At 34.2% G+C, this 15619-nt stretch overlaps 1 protein-coding gene across 10 annotated transcripts in view; it reads right to left on the reverse strand.

Annotated features, from left to right (window-relative positions):
- The window catches only part of RALGAPA1 (Ral GTPase activating protein catalytic subunit alpha 1), a 220888-nt gene that overhangs the window by 106916 nt on the left and 98353 nt on the right, over positions 1–15619 (reverse strand). For 5 of the 10 annotated variants that reach the window (XR_009563100.1, XM_060294754.2, XM_060294756.2 and 2 more), the window contains exons 17-20: positions 13285–13425; positions 4172–5707; positions 2298–2422; positions 849–1065 (exon numbers count right to left, since the gene is read on the reverse strand). Coding sequence is in view for 9 of the 10 variants with exons in the window: in XM_060294754.2 (XP_060150737.1) it covers positions 849–1065; positions 2298–2422; positions 4172–5707; positions 13285–13425 (2019 nt within the window). In the remaining variant the exon portion in view is untranslated. The remainder of the gene's footprint in view (positions 1–848; positions 1066–2297; positions 2423–4171; positions 5708–13284; positions 13426–15619) is intronic. The other 5 variants (XM_060294758.1, XM_060294759.2, XM_060294760.1 and 2 more) reach the window with 3 other exon arrangements.

Here is a 15619-nt window from a genome sequence, read left to right on the forward strand (position 1 = left end):
ATAATGATAAAAGGACAGAGACATACAATATATCATCACTATTCTTATCCCTGTTTTCTGATAGCTGGAAATATATTTAACTGCTTTTCAAGTTTTATAATCTCTAGAAGAGAGATATATATAATAAAAATGCCAGATACGTGGTAAGAGTCATTTTTCTTTCAAATCATATTTCCAGTCCAAGATCAGAGTAGTATATAATCCATGAGGGCAAGAAACATAATTCTCCAATGCATCTCCCAGCTCTTCACAAAGTTGGTTCCCAAGATTTTGACTTTCTTCTTTTAAATTTTGGTACCCTTCACTGACTGCCAAGTGTAATACAGAATTACAGCAGAAAAGCTATGTGGTAGTAATATAGCACCAAATAATATCACTGATGTCATTTTAACATGAAGCAATTATCCAAGTAAGGTTCTGGGTACCATAGCATTGAACGTAACTGTACTGAACATGCTGAAGCACTGACCATAACTAGATAGTGGTCCCCAAATACGACTTCATGAAATGGTCCAACTCATAACCATGACTGTCCTTTATTCTAACACCAAGTCCATCCTTTTTCCTGTCTATGTGTCTGGTCTTAAAATATCATTTGTTCTATGAAAGAACAGTGCTTTTTTGTTTTTTAAATGCCTTTAGTTGGCAAAATAAAGAGGCCTCAACTTGAAGTGATTTCCTAAAAATTCTTTTGGAGTTTCACTGAAAATGAAATCAAAATATGTATATGGGAACCCCTAAGTAATGTTAGAGAGGAATATGATGGTTACATAAACTGTCAGTCAGTCTTGAACAGAAAACAAATCAACAAAAAACCGTACTGCTCAAACAGAAAAAAAGATACTTGCTGTCAAATTTTCGGCCATCATATTGGAAAGCGCTGAAAGAATCCGAATGACTATCTGAGCTGATAAGATCACTGCTCCCTGCACTGGCAGGAGAAGTCCATTCTGAGGGCACACCTGGGTCATCAATAGGGCGCATTTGGTTCTGCTTGTTCAGAATATCAGGGAGGTCTTTGGGAATTTCGAGGCTACCTGGACTACTTCCTCTTCTTGTCATAGTCTAAAAATTCAAGAAACATTTTACGATTAAAAAAATTTTTTTGAATTCTCATTAAGCATGTGAAATCTTTAATTTCCAAGACAATCATCACAATAAATGTTGAAATTTAGGGCATTAAGTAGGAGTGGGGGAAACACTAACTGAAGACTCCGTGTAACTGTATGGAGCTGGGTCCTGAACTACTGTTGGTCTGGCTAAAGCAAAGACTCAAATACCATTTGGTGCTGGGCCCAAGACCCTGAAGCCTCAAAAGGATCCATGGGGTGAATATTAAGATAAGATAGTAGAAAGAGCAAAGTATTCAAATGGAAAAAAAAGAGGCAAATGGAAGAGGGAATTCCCTGGCGGTCCAGTGGTTAGGACACTGCACTTCCACTGCAGGGGGCATGGGTTTGGTCCCTGGTGGGGGAACTAAGGGATCCCCGCAAGCTGTGCAGTGCAGCAAAAAAAAAAAAAAGAAAAGAAAAGAGAAAAAGAAACAAATGGAAGAGATAATGGAGGGAGGGAAGAATGACAGCAAGGATGTCATTCTATGATGATTACATATAATGATTCTATAACTTTTTTCCCACTCAAGGAAAACAACTTAAAAAAAAAAGGGAAAATGTAATGGAGCTACAGACTTTCACTAAAGAGACAAGTTGAAATCTAAATGGAATATTGTCCTTTAAAAAAAGCAATTCCACATATATTTATCTTTCCTTAACAATTAAGCATCATTAGGAATAAAACTGCTTCTATTTTCATTTTGCCTTAATTCTAACACTCAAGATAAAGATGACTTTAAAATCTATTCCAAAGTTATCTGTAATGATTAAGTAGCCGATGTTAGCATGCTTTCAAAATGGTGTGAGTTGGGTCAGAAGACCTCCATTGTTATCTTTCCTGATGAGGGCTGACAACAGGCATCAGAGTACTCTAAGAACAAAGATGAAAAACAGAGAAAGAACTAGGAAGGTAGTGGCTTATACCACAGGAGCTGAGCAAACAGCTATCCCAAACTTTCACCCTGGTCAATACTAAAAGCCTGCTTGTTTTAGGTCTTTGAATAAAAAATACTATAAAAACATAATTTAAAAATCTTAATTCAAAAAAGGGTTAAATTTGGGGTGAGGGCTTATTTGAATAAAATTTTCCACATGTATATCATATACATATATATGTACATATGTATATATCTTTTAGTTTCTCTACCCTCCTCTCTAAAATCAAATAAATAAAATAACACTTACTGAGGCATTACCACTTCGAAGTCGTTCTGCTATAAACTCATCCATCAGATCAGGAACATTAGCATTGCTGCTGCCAATATCACTATTAAGAGGGGGCAGTTTTGTGCTCATGTCCTCTTTATTGACTAAAAATAAATAAATAACTATATATAGTGAAGAAAGACTTAACTACATTTCCTAAATTTAAAACAAAAACAGCCAAAAAATTACCTATGCCATATCAATTATTTGCCAAACATGCATCTACGAATAATTTCTCTCCTTTTAGATTTAATTTTAAGAATTAGTAAATTGATATTTACTTTATTTAACTAAGCAGATGTTAGTCAATCTTCAGTATAACCTTAAAACAGCAAGAAAGCTTATAGATAAGCACTAGTTGAAGTTAGGTTAATATTGCCTATAAAGAAACTGGTATATTTTTCTTTCTTCCTGCCTCTGCTTCTATTTGGAGCCTTAATAATTTATAATTCCATTTTCCCCAAAGAATATTTGCAAGAAATATATCCCTTGAATTTAAGTTTAGATATTAATAAATTAAAATTCTATGATTTTGATATAATGTTGTTTCTATTCACTACAAATCTAATTTTTTGCTTTAAGAAAAAAGAGATTTATTTTCACAAAGATTTTTCTGTTTAAAAAAAAACCCCACAATAGTTATTTTGATTTTTTTATGACTACATTATGATTAACATTAACAAGAAAGTTTTAAACTTGGGAAACTTACAAAAAATGATATTTACTTATTTCACTATTATGCTGTAGAAAAGGTGATTTCTCTGCAACCAAAGGATATCGACACTGTTTATGTTCCTAATGAACTACAAAGCATTTCAGGTTAAGAAAATATACTGGTCAGGAAATCACTCTGAAATACGATTATCTTTACACTACTTGGCCAGGCTTTTTTAAGCTGTCAAATACTGCCCTCAAGTGGCATTAATGGCTCAGTGCAAGATGCAGCGTTCTGTTAATCATGCTAACAAAACCATGTTAAACAAAATCGAAACCTACCTTACTGCTGAAAGTTAATTTTCTATAACTGTGAAGTTATTTTAAATTTGAACCAACATAAGAGAAAACAGTTACCATAATCTTGCTTTCTGTAATCTGTCCATAGAGGTTCCATATTTAAATCATGATTGGCTATCATGAAACCTTTATGCACATCTAAAATCTCAGAAAAAAGAAAGTAACGATAAGTGTTTTAAGGATATAACTTGCATTCTATACAAATGAATGCAAAACTAAAAAGCCTACAGCTTGTTTGCAAATGGTGTAAATGAAAAGTAACTGAGTCCACTTTGAGGTTTAAGAAATAATTTCCTCTTCAATGACAGTTAACTAAAAATGTTTGTGTTGGTTGTAGGACCTTGATTTCCATTATGTTATATCATGTCACAGTAATCTACCAAGAAAAAGATAAAATCAAGTAAATCAGCAGTAAAAATAAATGAACCCAATTATATAGAGCTGGGGCCCTTTTAAATGTAAACTATTGGGGGGCACAGGGGAGAAAGTATTCCAACTCCTCGGTAAACTTAATTTCAAGGTTCACGTGGTACACACTCAGAAAAATATCTGATTTAGATAGCCTTTGGAAGGTCATTAAATTTTCCTGTATGTCCCTCTTTCCTATCTTGTTCAGCAGCAAAGAGGTTTAACTAAATGCCTTATAAGGGAAATTAGTAATTTAAATAAACATTTTATGCTGGGAAAAATACAGCTGGGGAAAGGCGCATGCATAACCAAACAGAGAAAGCAGTGACCATCCCAAAGCTTTTTGATTGCTTATAGCTTGCTTCAGTTGCATTAAGCCAAACTGGTGCTGTCTTTCTCCTTTTGCGCTCTGCACACTGTTAAGTGCTCACCTGCAGCTTTCCTTCCAAAATAGCCCATTACATGACTGTACAGATCCCTCAGTGGAGCCTCTGGTGGCATTCTGTTCTGCCTCTGTGGGGAAACATTTGCCTTCGGCTTCGAAAGAGCATGTACAACAGTTTTATAAACGCCACCCAGGGAGCCCTGCTGTAGTCCTGCCTCATGACTTGATGACTTAATAGTACTACGACTACCTCCTAACTGATTACTAGCAATTCCTTCTTTTTGTAATATGGCGGTGGGGATCTCTGTAGACTCCTTAACTGTCTTACTACTCACTGGTGCCGTGTCTAGAGGCCTGTACACACCGGGTTTCACTAGCTCGGTAACACTGTTTGAGCTGGCATGGGGGCTGCTGATGCTGCTATTGCTGCTGCTACTAAAGCCACTGAGCTTCCGCAGCCTCATCTTCCACGGAGCCTCTTTGTTTTCCAGCGGGTTATAAAACTGAACTGACTCAGTAGATGGTCTAAAAGTAACGTGAACACTATTTCGTTTTTTAGAAGCAATTTTCATGATTTTGGCTCTATGAGTTACTGTTTCAGACAAGCTCCTTTTAGTTGGAGAAAGCTTGCTAGTGCTTGTAACATGAGGCATTCTGTGGTTAACAGGTGCTTTTAGAGTAGTTTTCTTGGCATGCAAAACATGTGGGACAATGATTTTTTCATTAATTTGCATACCCTTAACCTTTTCAGCTATTGTTATATCTATACAGGCATCTAATTCTGTGGCTGTTTGTCTATACAGATGTTTCCTCTTTTCTTTATCACAAGGGCTACCCGAACTAGGTTCCGATGACTGTTTATCACTGTTTAGTTGTTTACATTTTTCAGAAGTTTTTGTTCTCATAAAGCTGTCTAACTGGTTGGGTGCACTGTTACTCATGAAGACAGCTGAGTTTGATTCTTTTTGAAACTGTATGTTTTCAGGAGTCCCAACAAAGGAGGTGGTATTTTCTGATTTACTTTCCTGATCTATGTGTTCTAATTTATCTAAGGATGATCTTTCATCCCTATTTACTGCAATAATCACTTCCTGTGAAGCTACATCTTTACCTAACTCGTTTTTACTATGACTTTCCTGGTTTTCCTTAAAATATTCTTTCAGGGAGGAAAGAAGATCATCATCTCCTTCAAGGTCAATGTACTGGATTTGTTCAAAAGCTGAATCTGCAAGTTCTACTGGATCTATTAAGTGACAAAGATGGTCATATATGCTATCACCAACTTCCAGAGAAGACTCTCTACTATGAGTATCAGTGATGTGGCTTTCAGTGGATCTAGTTATTGAAGAAGCCTCTGTGGAACTCTGCAAGCTTGGTGCATGACGGGATGAACTGTCAATTACAGGAACTGCACCTTTGGCTCGTTCAACAGTGAATGGTTCCAAGATGTCAGAAGTGCTGCTACTTCGAGGCAATGGCTGCTCCTCACTCAAAGCACCAAAAACTTCATTTCCAGTGTCTTCGCTTTGTGAAAAATGTCTGACTCTAGTTGAACGAGGAAGTATTTGAGCATCATCAATATCTGTAAAAAAGAAAAATTACAGAGTAGGAACTATACGAATATGAAAAATAAGTATTAATTTCAACCATACCCTAAGCATATGCTTAAAAATAAAATTTTGAGATTTTTTGTAAGCTCAATGAAAGAAAATCTATTAAAAATACAAATCTGTTTTTAAATAATGATGTGCACAAGCCAATACAGCATGTAGTATAAATGAATTAGAAAACTACCAGAATACATTTTAATATGTTAACATGCATAGAAATAGACAGTGAGGTGATGAAACATTTGGAAGTGCAGTTAAAGATAGAGCTGTGCCAATAAATCAAGGAATTCAAACTTGCTATTCAATTTTTTGTACTTATTTAAGTTCCAAGCAGAAAAAGTAGATCTTAACACAAAAAAGCTGATCTAAATATCCCATTGCAGAATCTTACAGGGTCTTATAAATTCCTGTTTCCTTCCTTACCAGGCAAGAGGCATCACCTTTTCTTCAAATCTTGCTTATCTATTTGATCACAGATTACACATGGAAATCTCCACCCTCTTCCTAAAGTTCTCTTTGTCAGGAAACTATTTATCTGTTCTACTGAGGTATTTTACTTTATTTAATTATAGTATTAAAACCTATTCATCCTATCAAATAAAACTAATACATTGCTAAAAAAAAATAATTGTACTTTTTCATTTCTGACACAAACACCATTAATCTACTAGGAAGAAACATTCTCTGCCTATCACTGGCCCATTCCATTAAATAACCATCAAACCCTAAAAACTCTACCTATGGCTTCTTACATTTCTTTTAAAGAATTACAGATTTTAGAGTCAAAATGGACATCATAGATTATTTAACTCTCTCACCGAGGAAACTGAGGCCCAAAGAGATGAAGCCACTCTCTCAAAGTTGAGAAGCAGGTTTAGTGTTCAACGTCATTACATTGTTTTTACTGCCTGAAGTGCTAAGTATATGGTAAATCCCCAAAAATATTTACGAAATTGAAAATCACAATATGAAATACTATTTAGCTATAGAGATATATACAAATTAGAAATTTTAGAAGTAAAATAGCATGTCTATGAATCTATCATGACCTTTAACATTACCTAGAAATAACTAAAAAAAATTTTTCAGAAGCCAGAAAAATATAATGAAAAAAGGACACAGAGTCAAAAAGTCAGATGTTGGGTGCTCATTAGGCTTGTAATGCAAAGATTATAAATAACAGAACTATAACTGATCAAAATGAGAAGATTTAGATCCAGAGTAAAACAGTTACTTGTCCAAGATCACAGATATACTTATTGATGGTGTTGGGTCTAAAACTCTGGTTTTCTTACTCCGGACCCCGACACCAGTTTTCTCATTTATAAAATGAGGATAGTAATTAAAAATATTCTCAGGATCCATGCAATGGATGAAAAGAGGCTAGTCCTTCTGCTAGTTCACTCATATCCCTTTCTCTGTATGAGGTCCAAAAGGAGCCACCTTATACTAAATTCAGATCAAGAGAAGTTTGTAATATACTAAGACTGCACTGTATTCCTGAAGATATACATTTAGGCTCCCAATACGGGTCAAATACAAAATATCTCCTAAAGTTGAAACAATTTCTTGTTATCATTAAGTTGAGGAGAATACAACACTTTAAAAAAATGTTGGCTTTCTTCTTCATGCACTCCACTTAGAATTCTTCTAAATGAAAAAGCAAGCATCTCCTCAGAAACTTTATATTTATGCACTATACTCCATTTATTACTGTAGTAGATAAGTAATGCATATTTGTGTATCTTGACGAATGCTAAGTATTTTGGTTTATCTCCCATAATAGGTCATAAGAACCTCTGCCTAGAGATCATATTCACCATGCACTCCAGTTTCTTTCCACAAAATATTCTAATAGACTCAGCAAAGGATAGACTATATAACATTTCTATAAAAATTATTAAGAATTTTATAGTTGGAATTATTTTATTAGCTGCAAATTCAAAATCAAGATCTTAAAACCTTATTAAAATCTAATATTATGAGACTAACAAATATACGAACTTCAAAAAAAAGGAGAATATTAGTTTTAATGTTTAGTTTCCTTTATTTTTTATTTATTTATTTATTTTGCCCATGCTGCATGGCATGCGGGATCTTACCCCAACCAGGGATTGAACCTGTGCCCCCTGTAGTGGAAGTGTGGAGTCTTAACCAGTGGACCACCAGGGAAGTTCCCCTTTATTGATATTCCATAATTTTTCCATTCTAAAGAAACCAGTAAAGATTATTGTGAAGTTCTGTTTTTAGGAATTTCTTCCCAAACCCAGTCCTCACATTGCATGTAAGGAAATTTAAACATTATTTCAGCCTAAGTGTTTTTCCCTAAACTTTAATGTCTAAAAAACTTTCAAGTCTAAGAGGGCAAGAGCTTTGAAAAAAAAAAAATTTTTTTTTCTATCAATAATGTACTGTTAGAGAATTTAAAATTAAACAAAAAACTTTTTGAAAGTTTTAAGCTTTAAATACAGTTCTTACACGGGCATATAACAATATTAATTGCATAAAAGAAATCAAAGTCAGCACTTGAATTAAGCATGACTGACTCTAACGAGACTTAAATTTAAAGAAATATACCTGAACCTTGTTGAAGATAAAAAGTCTAAATGACAGCTAAATCATATACAGTTGTCCTTCTGCATCCGCTGGGGACTGGTTCTAGGAGCCCCCCATGGACACTAACATCCACAGATGCTCAAGTTTCTTATATAAAATGGCCTAGTACAGTGAACACAGTTGGCTTTCCACACCTGCAGGTTTACATGGATTCAACCAACCTTGGATATGAAGGGCCGACTGTACAGTCTTTCCTACATGCATTGTTCTAAGCATCTTACACGTATTAACTCATTTAATCCTCACAACAGCCTCATGAAGTAGGTGTTATTATCCCCATTTTATACATGAAGAAACTATTTAATTCACTTGCCTGAGGATACACAGCTAGAAGATGGAGAGGTGGGATTTGAAGTAAGGAAAAAATTAGTCCATGGTCTTAATTTCTTGAATAATATATATTACATATTCATGAAATAATTAATTTTTTTAAGTATTATTAAGAAATTATAAACCAGCACAGTGATTTATCTCTATAAAGATAAGACTCTTAGAAATCAAAACTTAGTCAAATACAAATATTAGTAAATGATACAGAAGAACACAATGGACAAACTTTGTATTGGATTGCTGAAAATAATGGTAACAAAAGGTTATAACAGAAATGGCCTTCGAAACTATTTAATTATGCTGCTTACATTTTACCTTGAACAACGGCAGTGTCTAATTAAGTTATTTTAATCTAAAGTATCAGTAACCAGTGATTGAGCAAAACAAGAAAAAAGCTTTTTAACAAATTAAAAAAAAAAAACTTGAGCATTGAGAAATTGCTTCCTATAGAGCCTACAATGTGTTAGCAATGTCAAGTTTCATCTCTGGATTTGCTTAATGATGTTTTAGCATTAAAGTGTTGGAAATTATTTCTGGATTAAAAAGTAGTTTTTTCTGAATGTTGTGTTTCAAAGAAAAGTTTTCTTTGCTATTTCAAAAAGATAAGCTGTAAATTAAAGTGTAATATTAGCTTGTAACATGTAAAAAAAAAATTCTTTTCACTGAAATTTACCTTTCTTCAGGATTTTGTTTGTATTAACATCACAATATCCCCATTGCTTGAAATAGCTCTTGTCACATAGTAGGGGCTCAATAAATACTGGTAGAAGGAAAGCATGTCTTTTATATTAAAAATAGTAGCTGTTAATTACTAAAATATCAAGCTAGTTCCTCAGGGGGGAAAAAATCTCTTAATCTGTAATACTAACATACCACTAGAAAATTTAAATAATTTCTAAAACGAGGTATAGAAAAAAGTGCCAAAATCCCTTTTACCAAAGTTAAATTCTATTCTCGGTTATTCATGAACACTAGCTATCAGTAATAATATTTTTACAGCTCCTGAATTCATAAAATCATTTCTATTACTTTATGTAGAAACTGATGCCATTTAGAAGCTCAAGTTTTTTCTGAATTACCTAAAGGAAATGACAATGTCCTTTATGTAATTAAAAATTTTTTTTTTTGCCTTTTTGGGCTATAATAGCAATGTACCTTCAAGGTAAGTTAAGAAATATAGAATATCTATGTTTTCGATTCTATTATTATCAGAGGCTAGTAAAACTTCTACATCTTTTTATGACTAGATGTTCAATTTTTAGGTAATTCAAAGCAGTATGCACATCACTGAAATCATATGAAAAGACTGAAAAGCAATAAACCAAGCCCAAATAATTAACTTTAATGTTAGACCACTAAAATTTAAAACACTAAACTATCTTCTACTCTTATCCTTCTAATATTGCTTCCCTGACTCTTAAATTCTGGAAATAGACAAATGACCAATATTTTTTTAATAAGAAAATTATAGTTTTATTTGTTTGCAAACATGTTATATAATGCCGTGTTTAAGTTAGATTCAAACTTTTCTTGAGATGCACTTTTATAAAAATTAACACAAATTATTTCAACAAAAAATCTAATTTAGAATTATGCTAGAATCTGCTGGTTTTCTAGGTGGAAACTCTGTAAAAGGTTACTATCACATATTGATGACAAGAAGAAATAAATTCCTTGATTGTGCAAAGAAGAACCTGCTTGTTTGATTAGAGATAGAACATTCTCCTCCTGATTAGGCAGAATTTAGGAACAGTATGGGGCATGAGACATAACATCTTCTTTCTCCTGATACTCAGAAAATAGAAGCAGAGAGATCAAAATATTTTGCTCTACAGTGCTCAATTCAAATATTGAAGTACTGTTAATAACCTTAGCAGTCTACATAATATGGCCTAGACAGACTAGAATCTAACAGCATCAAATATGGCAATCAAATTAGCAGTTTTGAGAACTAACTGGAAGAAAGTGGGTTTGTAAACTTTATTTCAGGGTGAGACACCCAGAGTTCTTGATTAGAAAATAATAAGAAACAGTTGCAAAAGTCAGTTGCCCACCATGCCTACGTTCTTTTACATCCCTTCTATCATGAAAGTATTATTTCTGACAGTAAAAGCTAATTTGCTTAAGAATAATTATTGAGATTTCTGACTTCTCTTTGTTTATCAGGAAAATAAAGACTGCAAGGCTGGGCTACCATATGTGTAAAACTACAGTCTAGTGTAGAAGAGAGGACAGGAAAAATGTGCCTGCCCAGACACCAGCACTACTGCAGAGCTTTAAAAAATAAACTAAGATACTCCTGCAACCCACAGGATATTATATCAAAACCTGAGACAGGAGCCTGGGAAGAAACATTTGTTCAACATCAAATGAGTCTAATGTTAAGAACTAAAGTCACTGACAAAGTCAGTGCCCTTGAAATAGTCTCCAGAACTTAAGAAAAACTCTCCAACGATATTCAGCTATTCAACTAGTTTAGTCTATCTATATATAGCTATACCACATAGCATCACATTCACAACAATGTAGGTTGAATGGTCATCTAACCAAGAATACTAGAGGAGAAAAAAAGGGCTGGATAAAAATAGAGTACATTGGGCTTCCCTGGTGGCGCAGTGGTTGGGAGTCCGCCTGCCGATGCAGGGGACACGGGTTCGTGCCCCAGTCCTGGAGGATCCCGCATGCCACGGAGCGGCTAGGCCCGCTAGGCCCGCTAGGCCCGTGAGCCATGGCCGCTGAGCCTGTGCGTCCGGAGCCTGTGCTCCGCAACGGGAGAGGCCACAACAGTAAGAGGCCCGCGTACCGCAAAAAACAAAAAAAGAGTACATTGAAAACTGACAGCTACTTCTTAGAAATCGTAGTATGTTAAAATAAACAAACGTAAAAGGAATTAAAAGAAGTGCCTTTTTACCCTGTAACTATTCAAGAGTAGCAAGTAAATATTTTTCTGGAAAACCCTACTTCTAACCAAAAGCTAGAGTGATTGTCTATGGGTAGTTTCATTGTCTTATTGGTGAAACAGTTATAGAAACCTCAACTCCTGATCTTAGATGACGCATCCAGGAAATACATTATTATGAGTTCAATTAAGCCTGCTCACAGCAGGGGGAGAGAGAAAACTATGAAGAACAATTTCTTCTTTTATGTAGTTCACTTTCCTTTTTAATTTTGAATTATATACCTCCTCTTGGTTTGGGAGAAATCTCTGATCTTAGGGATGGTGAAAGAGATTTCACCTGAAATAACATTATTAATAAAAATGTACCTTCCCTCACATAAGCCTATAGGTCAATTAGAAAGTTAAGAGGGTACAAAGATAGGTTGTTAAAAAAAACCCAGCAACCTCAACAAAAGTGGCAACGTCAGGGAAATACTCCTAAGAAGAGTATAGGAACGCACCCAAGAATGCACCATAACTTTCTTTGAGCTAGCACATTTTGCATAGTAAGCACAGTTGACCCTTGAACAACACGGCTTTGAGCTGTGCAGGTCCTCTTATTTGTGGAGTTTTACAAGTAAATATGTAGTACAGCACAACACTACGTGCAGTTGGTTGAATCTGCCCATGTGAAACCACAGAAATGGAGGGCCCACTGTAAAGTTATACATGGATTTTGGACAATGTGAAAGGTCGGCACCCCTAACCCCTGCGTTGTTCAAGGGTCAACTGTATATTCAACACAAATTTCCTTCAGTCTAAAAGACAAGGCACTGTATGATCTTAGTCATACAAAAAAAATTTTTTAAAAGAAAAAAACTGATCTATGGTGATACAAATTACAAAGTGTGTGTGTGTGTGTGTGTGTGTGTGTGTGTGTGTGTGAGACTGACTCGAAAGTGTCACTAGGGAATTTTGGGGGTAATGGAAACATTATATTTTGTCTGGGGTGAAAGATGATGGGGGGGTGTACAATTCTCAAAACTCACTGAACTGAACACAGGAACTATGCATTTTATTATATGTTAATTAAGCCTTATTAAAGAGCAGACCAACCCAATACTGGAGATCAAGGACCTGAGGCAGAAGTGCAAAGCTAACCAGGTTTTGAGGCTTCTTAGAGATTGGGGCTTCACAGAATGGTTGCTTTATTTGGTTTAAAAGTGAGTTGAGTTCTTAGAATTCTATATGCTATTATAATCTAATATAAATCCAAAGATTTATTCCAAAACAACTTTTAGATTATGTACTTTTCTCAATTACTGATTCCCCTGGCTTAAGTTCCATTACTATAGATGATGAAGAATGCATTATTCAAGATTTACCATATAGTTAGTCAAATAATGACATTATAAATATACATTACCACTTCATTTAACCACCTGAGAAGAAAAAATCAAACATGAACAGAAAAAAACCTGACCATTTACAACCCAAACTATTGGTCATTGGCACAGCACTAAACTTAGCACTTCCAGAATGAACTGCAAGGATAGCATTAGAGTTCAAACAACTCAAAATGTTGATTGCTCAACCACTTTCCCAATTTCCCACACCTCCCCCAAAGAAATTAACTTTGAAGAGTTTATTTGATTAAGCAAAATTTGAAAGCAGAGGATTAAAAAGTGAAAAAGGTGGTGCAGAAATTAGCAGAGGTGGCACTACCTGAAAGCTCATCAGAAAGGGGAGTGAGAACAATATCAGGCAAGAAGGGTTTGGAAGTATGGATCAGAACAGGAGCACTTTTAGCACTGCGTATATAGGCCGATGGCAGAGCACATTCACCAATGGATCGGCTTCTCATGGCTTTAAAAAAGGAAAAGAAAGAAGTGGGGAAGGAAAAAAGAAGTGACTATAATGAAAGGCTTGTGTCACAGAAAAAGCAGCAACAGAGAAAACTGAAAGATACAAAGGAAGGAAATCTTAAATTAAAACATTTCAGCACGGCAAATACTGGCAAGCTGTAAGAAAAGAAATTAGAGAACACATATGACATTTTGAATGTAAATTTTTTTGGTGTAAAATGTTTTTTTTTATTATTAGCAGTTACAATGGTATAGCATTAAAAACAGCAGACACTTTAATTAGCACTATGTTCTCAAAACCAAAGGTCGAAAAGTTCATCGAATGGAAACACTGAAAAGAACCAATATTAACAGTTCCAAGAAATTTTAGGTACCATATTTGGCATTTCTCTGAGCCACTCTGAGGCAATTCTGAGCCATTCTTCTTAATGAAGCTGAATTCCAAGAACAAATTCTTTCTTTCATACTTTTTCCTAATAAAGTTTCAAAGTCACTCATAGGTCTTTTTTAGAGAATTTTATGTAATTCATAATCTAAAGAATTAAATCTCATGGTTAGTATTTGTTCCTGGTAAAAGAATGCTTGATCAAATCAGTATCTCCTATTTATATTAAACTTAACAGTATAATTTTAAAATTTTAAGTAAAAACACAGAAAATAGAATTTGCAATAAGCATGAAGAATCGAGTTATTGAGAAAAATGTTTATGCTTATTCAAGTCTTAAGCATATTATGTAAAAATTTTAAAGATTAAATTTTTGAAGATAAAAACTTAAAAACTGGAATTTAAAAAAAATTGCATTTGTAGTTGTACTTGGTAATTTCTTAAAAGTAACCAGTTCACAAAATTAAAGACAAATTCTGACACACTTAGAAATAAATAATCAAGTTTATACTTCCCAAATATTTTTTAACTTAACTTTTAGTTTAGAGATTCTTGAATAAATGAAGGTATGTATGAATGGAGAATTTAAAAGAAATAATACTGCATAATATCCAGTGTAATAGTGACACTGATTAAAAAAAATACATATATTTGAATGTTACCATCAATTCGAAATCTTAGATTTTTTTGATTATTAGAAACAGCTGGTTCCCCGATGGCTAAATCCCTTAGTCTGTCACACAAGGCCTTTGCAATCCAGCTGCAATATCCACGGAAACTTCTCCTCCTTCTGTTCTCCCACGTTGCTGCCACACAGAATTTTATACTGTTTCTTACAGATTTCATGCTCTTTTACAACAACATGGCCCTGTGAGTTCATAATACATTTGGTCTTCTTTTCTTCTTGACACTCCTTCATACATAAAATGTCATATCATCTGTGATGCTTTTAAGACTCTCCCACATAATTAACTTACTAGCAATACAGCAATTACCAAAACAAACAAGAATTCCTTCTTTTACAAAGCTTACAATCTATTTTTAGTGGACTGTATGTTTTATATGTCAGCCTCCTAACTTTTCAAAGGCAAAAACTGTATCTTCTTATCTTTATAACTCTGGTGCCTGGCACATATGAGCTCAATAAATCTTTACTGAATGAGTATCTGTATTTGGGCAGCACAGCATAATCATTTGAAAAAAAAAAAAGTTTTCATTGTGAACATATAGAGGAGAAAACCAAAAAAAGTATTAACCAAAAACTAGATGTATGTCATAGAGTTATAAATGGAAAAGGATAATTAGAGAGTCCCTAACCCCCAGATTTATTAATGTTGGCAAAATAAAGGATTCTTTAAGAGCAGCTTTCAGGTAAATTTATGTGCAGCAAAACATGGAAGGTTGGAATATATTAAGAAAAGGCAACAACATGCCTTCAGTATATGGCTTTCTGTATAATGTATTAAAGATAGGTATATTTTAAAATTGAAACCATATACAGAATGTCAGAATCTGACCCTACTCGTGATTTCCTGCTAGCTTCTTCTATCTCTCGTGAAAGTGACCAGCAATTTTATAATCCGATTTGAAATAAAAGTTATGTTGACTTCAAGGTAATCATTTCTTAAAACTTAGAGCAAAGACATAAACCCATAGGTAAAACCTGAAGTGCTGCTTATCAACACAAAAGGTAAAATGCCACCTACAGTTATAATCAGATGTGATTTTTAGAGATATTTCTTTTAAAACTAAATTGAATCAAATTTTCAATTCCACAGATGAATTACAAGTTTCTTGATTTTTTTCCCTT

This window comes from Globicephala melas, chromosome 2 (assembly GCF_963455315.2).
Source record: "Globicephala melas chromosome 2, mGloMel1.2, whole genome shotgun sequence".
In the NCBI taxonomy this organism is placed as follows: Eukaryota; Metazoa; Chordata; class Mammalia; order Artiodactyla; family Delphinidae; genus Globicephala; species Globicephala melas.